This window comes from Psammomys obesus, unplaced genomic scaffold (assembly GCF_907164565.1).
Source record: "Psammomys obesus unplaced genomic scaffold, mPsaObe1.curated_primary_1811, whole genome shotgun sequence".
In the NCBI taxonomy this organism is placed as follows: domain Eukaryota; kingdom Metazoa; phylum Chordata; class Mammalia; order Rodentia; family Muridae; genus Psammomys; species Psammomys obesus.
In genome coordinates this window covers 2,639,134-2,645,962 of record NW_026585689.1, presented here as the reverse complement: position 1 = coordinate 2,645,962, position 6,829 = coordinate 2,639,134, and the positions used below count along the sequence as shown (strand labels likewise).

General features: G+C 41.2%; 1 protein-coding gene across 1 annotated transcript in view; it reads left to right on the top strand.

Moving 5' to 3' along the window:
• Positions 1-4,198, top strand: part of CUNH3orf85 (chromosome unknown C3orf85 homolog) — a 15,146-nt gene extending 10,948 nt beyond the window's left edge. The window contains exons 2-4 of the mRNA XM_055593580.1: positions 670-767; positions 2,260-2,396; positions 3,775-4,198. Of these exons, the coding sequence (XP_055449555.1) occupies positions 713-767; positions 2,260-2,396; positions 3,775-3,864 (282 nt within the window). The 5' untranslated portion in view covers positions 670-712 and the 3' untranslated portion in view covers positions 3,865-4,198. The remainder of the gene's footprint in view (positions 1-669; positions 768-2,259; positions 2,397-3,774) is intronic.
• The last annotated feature ends 2,631 nt before the right edge of the window (positions 4,199-6,829 follow it).

The following is a 6,829-nucleotide window of genomic DNA, read 5'->3' as shown; positions in this document are numbered from 1 at the left end:
TGTGTGTGTGTGTGTGTGTGTGTGTGTGTGTGTGTGTGTGTGTGTGTCTTATGCCCTAGATTCTGGCCCAGGTGGTTTTGTTTGTTTTTAATTTTAATAGTGACACATTAAACAGGTGTGTGGGCATTTCAGTTATCTTAAGGCATTAGGGTCCAAGGTGGCTGTGTGCATCAGGTGGTTCCCAGATGGCTGTGTGCACCAATAAATAAATGTATTCCCTTGAGGTGTGGGCCTCTCCCTTGGCATTACTTAAGGGTTTTCAGATGGTCGCATCTACCTTCTCTTAAAACAAGTGACTCAATAAAGAACACAGCAGAAGCTGTACACTAGCCACAAAAGAAGCACATGCCATCATTTCTGCAGTGTCCTGGGCTACACAGGACAGCCCTATGAACTAAAAAGAGGGGACTGTACAGGGTTCGACCATCAGGAAGCAGAGGGGTTTGGGAGCTGTGGGAAGGCTTCCAGAAATATCTCAGCTGGACTGCATGAAACGGGATTAGCTACATTAAGACAGGATTAATCTGGCACTCTTCATACAGTATTCTGAAATTAAATATTAACGGTTATGACCCTTCCTTCTGCTTATTTCTAACCATTGTTTTCAGACATATGCTTTGTAGATTCCCATTAAGCCTCTTTTCCACACATCATTCCACTAATTTAAAGTGAGAACTCCAGCCTCTTCTGCCATCCTTCTGATCTAATCTTCATGAACATACATGGAAACAGCTGTTTGTGTCCTATGCCCCGTCCTCAAGAACAGCGTAAGTGGATTATGAGCTGACTCATTCTGCCGAACAGCATTGTCCTTTGACCCCACCTAACCAGCAAGCCCTGTGGGAGGGAGTGCTGTATGCCAGCATAATCTGGCTCTATGCAAAGAGTTGGTCATTAGCCCTGTTAATTATGAAGCTGGAGAGCTCCTAATGTAGCGTTCCGTAACGTTGCATTTTGTGGGAAATGTTCATCAAAAATGAGGCACAGATTGCATGGTCACAGGGCGTAGTTCCGTTTCTTTTTTTTCCCCCTCCACATTGACTACATTGTGTTGCATTTCTATGCTTAAAACAAAAGACAATGTACTATTAACATAAAGGTTCCAAGATGAGGGGAATCTCACAGGGCTCCACCCCTAGATGAAGGACTCCGTGCCAATAATGGCTTCTGAGAGAGAGAGAGAGAGAGAGAGAGAGAGAGAGAGAGAGAGAAAGAGAGAGAATCAGCCTTTGCCAGGGTGGAGCCTCAGACTAATTAATCCCTTGTCAGCTTTAAGCACATGTATGTGTGAGGAACACGAAGTGAATGAAGAAGGTTGAGTGTGTCTGAGTGTGTGTGAGTAAATACATATTCAATATACACGGGGGTCCATACATACATATGTAACGATAATAATTTAAAAGAAAGGGTTCAAAATTTGAGAGGAAGTGAGGAGTGTAAGGGGAGTTAGAAGGGGGAAGTGGAGGTGAAAATAACGTGAGCATTGTTCATATATAGAAATTTCTCAAAACATTAAATAAACAATAAAAACTAATAAAGATTCTAAGAACGTCTGTTTTTGTTGCTGTTGTCCATGTGTATGTGCAATGTGTTTGCAAATGTGTCTGTGCATCATGTACATGCCTGATGCCCATAGACACAAGAAGAGGTCATGAGAGAGTGCCAGATCACCCACAGTTGGAGTTATAGATGGCTGTGTGGGTGCTAAGAATCAAACCCATGTCCTCTGGGAGAACAGCCAGAGTTGGTTAAGAACAGTTCTTAACCACAGAACCATTTCTCTAGATCTTTGTAATTTTTTCCCGTGTGTGTTTTATTGTTTTGTTTTTTGAGACAGGATCTCATGTAGGCCCAGTTAGCCTCATAGTCTCCATATAGCAGGATACAAACATTAGACCAGGAGCCTGTGTCTATTCATTTATGCAGCCCATATAGCAATTCCATGTGTGTTGGTACTAGAGCCCTTTACCTAAGAGAAAGCAACAGCTTAGAATAATTAAGTAATTTCTGCAGAATTGCAGTGTAGCTGGAATTTTACTCCAGGCCGTGAGGCTCCTGCACATGCACCACAACTCTGTCCTACTCTTCCATCCACTTGTAGGTTATAGTGGTGACACTACAGAGGTTACAAAGGGCCCAGGGTATCCAGGACTTAGTATTCCCAGAGTGTCCAAACAGCAGAGCTGTGCCTGTCTTAGAAGAAACATAGACATGGAATGCATTGTCCTGAAAGATTCTCTGCCCTTGGTCTAATTGCAGAAGTACTGGGAGCACCATTTCTGATGGAGGATCCAGCAAACCAGTTCCTACGCCTGAAAAGACAAGTTGTACACTTACAAGATTTCTGGGACCCAGATCACCGCCCAGCTGGGAGGGGACTCTCACTGGCTGATGAGGTACTGGTATTTGATCCAAGCGGTCCTTTGCTGTCATCTTTTAAACTGGTATTGTATCCGCTGGTATCCTGATGTTGCCAGCCTTGCTTCACATTTTCCTTTTTAGCTTCTCTGAACTGTTATTTCTCTCCCTCCGCCTAAGGTGGCTTTTCCCTAATAAATGCCACATCTTGCTGAAAGATTGAACTCGAATGTCCTTTCCTCTCTGATATACTCTTCATTTCAAGGGGACATTTGTGTGTTTTTTTTTTCTTTCTTTCTCCCCTTCGAATGCTGTTTATATGTGAGCGGGTCTCAAAATATCACACGGGGATTATTAGTCTCATTTACTCAGCTTCACCAAGTCACAAAGTCAAAACCTTTGCCTTATCCATAGAGGTAATTATTCTTTGGATCTACACAATTAACTGCTGCTCAGTCAAGGCTTAATACATTATTGAATGCTTGGGAAGGTGGATAAATGGATAGTGGCCCCATTTTAGTCTATTCTCAGTTGTTTCATGACCAGTATTTCATGACCTCTGTGATCATCTTTGTGCCTTTGATGTCCCTTCATTTGCTTATCTTTTGTGCATTTTCCTATTCTTTTCTTCCCACTCCAAGAGAACCAATAATCAGCACAGCCAGTTGTATTTCACCTCTACTTTTCTGATAGAAAACAAAACAAAACAAAACAAAACAAAACAAAAAACTGTGAAACTCTGAACCCAGTGAAATTGCTAACCTAAGGATGCCTGTTACCCATAATTCCCCTCTTACAATTTAACAACTTCAAAAAATAATTCTATGACAAATTATTAATTTTTTCCTTCCTTTCTTCTTTCCTTCTTTTCTTCTTTCCCTTCCCTTCCTCCCTCTCTTCCTTTCTTCCTTATTTATCTCTTTCAGTACCAGGCTGTCACTGTCACCAGACATGAAAGTGTTATGAAAACATACAAAAGTGGGATAACCTTGTTTTCACATAGTCCCAGTCATAGCCTTTTCAGCATGGCTAGGTCTTAACTGGTCTCCCAGGATTACTTTGCTTCTCCGTAGCAGCTGCTAAGGAAAACCACCAGCCTGTTTTTTGCTCACTTTTCTCCAACAGTCATCATTTACAATTACTATTACAAGACATTGTTTATTTTGCAAAAGAAATAAGTATATGGGCTTGATACACTGTGCTTTCTTTATAGGATGTTCATTACAGACCAGTTCAGTAATCAACGAATAGATTCTGTAATTTTACAAGACTGCCATGTTGATTCACAGTGTCCCCCAGAAATAACATATCTGAACTTTAGAATAAACAGATAAACACAAGTGTTAGATAATGAAACTAACCAGTGCAGCTCATGTCCCACCTACTTGGAGATCTTCACTTGTGTTTCCTTTGCAGGTTTGGGAAGAATGGACTTCTTTGAAAGCAAGTGCAGACCACTATTTTGACATGACCACATTGACCTTTGATGTATCTGCTGCCCAGTAAATGTACGAGAGTGGTGAAAGGAGAAAAAATATATATGTGGTAGGAGTTACCATGACAGTGTGCTCAAACCTCAGGCTTGGAGAAACATGGGTAGATTCAATGCTGCCTTTGCTACATTACTTATTATGTCTATCTCGTGGAGGTTTGGGAAGGAGCAATTGTGAAAACGCTTGCATGCACCTGGATGGAACTGGAAGTTCTTCATAAATGCCCACTCTTGAGAGAGAAAATAAAGACTAAAGTAAAAGAATTTGCTCAAAGGAGCACTTTTCTGAGACGTGGGATGCAAAATCAAAGTAACAGTGTCATTAAAACATTCTGCTCACTGCTCTCAGTTTTGTTGCCTCTTCTTTGAGAGAGTTAGTTCATTTTTATGTAGTTAATTCAAAGCATAGTCATCTCAAACAGAAATGACATACACCTCCTTTTTCCTAATACTTTTCAATTTCTAAAGTTATTCTATTTTTATTTATCTCACTATTTTTAGATTAGCATATAAGACAACAGGTTTCAGCCATGACATCTCTATACATATGTGTCCCTATACTTTGTTCTCATTTGTTCCATCTCTTGTACTCCCTCTCACTCTCTAGCTGGTTCCCTTTCCTCCCCCAATGAGTCTTCCTTCCTTCTTTCTTTCTTTCTTTCTTTCTTTCTTTCTTTCTTTCTTTCTTTCTTTCTTTTACAGTTTAATTAATTTATTTTTTAATTCTTTATTAATTACACTTTATTCACTTTATATCTCCCCTGTGGTTCCCTCCCTCCTCCCATCCCAATCCCTCCCTTCTTCCCCCCTCTGCACACATGCCCCTCCCCAAGTCTGCTGATGGGGGGGTCTTCTTTTCCTTCCTTCTGATCCTAGTCAATTAGGTCTCACCAGGAGTGGCTGCATTGTCTTCTTCTGCATCCTGGTAATGCTGCTCCCCCCTCAAGGGGAGGTGATTAAAGAGCAGGCCAATCAGTTCATGTCAGAGACAGTCCCTGTTCCTATTACTATGGAGCCCACTTGGAGACTGAACTGCCATGGGTTACATCTGTGCAGGGGTCTTAGGTTATCTCCATGCATGGTCCTTGGTTGGAGTATCAGTCTCAGGAAAGACCCCTGTGCTCAGATTTTTTGGTTCTGTTGCTCTCCTTGTGGAGTTCCTGTCCTCTCCAGATCTTACTGTTTCCCACTTCTTTCATAAGATTCCCTGCACTCTGCCCAAAGGTTGCCCATAAGTCTCAGGGTCTATTTTGATAGACTGCAGGGCAGAGCCTTTCAGAAGCCCTCTCATTCAAGTCCTTCTTTCTTATCACATGCACCCCATTACTTTCTCTATTTCACCTCTCATCCAAGATTTCTTTCCACACTCTTATGATCCTGTTTCTAGCTTCATGATCCACACATGCACACATACATATAAAATTTAAATATAGTTTCTACATATAAGAGAAAACATCTAACTCTTTGTCTTTCTAGGCTGGTTTATTTCATTTAACATAATGGTTTCTAGTTCTATCCCATTTTTCTGCAAATGCTTTGGTTTCATATTTTTGTAGATATCTGAGATTCCATTGCTTATATGTACCAATTTCCTTTACATATTCATGTGTTTGTGTATTTGAAGCTTTTTTTCATCAAAGGCATCCTGCTAAGGGTAGTACAAAAATAATATTGACTGGCATTAGTAGTCAGGAACACACTAGAAGTCACTCATCTATGGAAATCTTGGAAAATTGGAAAATTTTGTACTCTGCTCCCAAACACATTTATGTTTCTTCTAGTAAGAAATAACAGTTTAACATGCTTTCTGGGCACATCACTAATCTTTCTCAATGGTGCAGAAAATTTGATTCAAGAGAAAAGTGGACTGCTTTTTCTCTTATGACCTGGCATGTATCTCTGGAATGCCTCCTCAGTTTCTGATGATGCTATAACCAATTGCCGCAATTGCTTTCCCAAATCATAGATAAGTAAGATGGTTGTCCCCAGAAGTTGATTTTCTCCATATTCTGAGGTCAATTGTTTCCTGGGACAATTTCTCTTGGACTTTCCAGGTCAATTGATCCTCTAAGGACTGTTGGGTCATCTGGTCTTACAGCCATTCTGAGCAGTTGCTGAGTGGCAAGTAGCTCAGAAGAGCCAGATGCCTAGAAGCTGCATAGTAAGACTTCCCTCAGGTGTGGAGTACACAGGCAGCTGCTCTCTGTGGCCTACAGCCCGCCAGTGGACTGAATGCAGACATCCTCTGTGAGATGTCTCCTCTGTGAGAAACCTGAGTTGATCTGTAAGTTACTATGGCAACTGCAGTACCTTTTCAATGCACACAGCAGAATGGAGCTCAAGCCCTAGCTACATGGGAGAATCCTTCTCTATCATGAGCAAGGCATAGCTGTGGGTTTGATTCCCCAGCACCACAAAGAAAAATAAATAGAAAAAGAAAAAGTGAACAGAAAGACAAAGCAAAGAACTCAGATGTTGGTTTTCCTACAGTTAGTAAAGTTGGAATTGCCTATGAGCATATTTTCACTGTTTCAAGAATTCTGTTCTTTCATGAGTTAATAAAAACTTACGGGGAGCAGCCTTACCAGGCCACAGTAGAGGACAAGGCAGCCACTTTTGATGAGAACTGATAGACTAAGATCAGAAAGGAGAGGAGAACCTCCCCTATCAGTGGACTTGGGGAGTGGCATGCATGCAGAAAGGGGAGGGAGGGTGGGATCAGGAGGGGAGGAGGGAGGGGCTTATGGGGGGATACAAAATGAATAAAGTGTAATTAATAAAAGATTTAAAAAAACTTACAAAATACTAGGCTCTTACAATTCTCTTGAAAAACAAAACCAACAGAATGTGTGTGAATGGGGTTTTTGTTTACTCTTGTTTTGTTTTAAGAAATTGGTTAGCAAGGCCAGAAGCACAGGGTAGGCTGGTAATATGGGAGAAGAAAGAAGCCAGGGATGCAGAGCAAATTGGAAGGCTCTG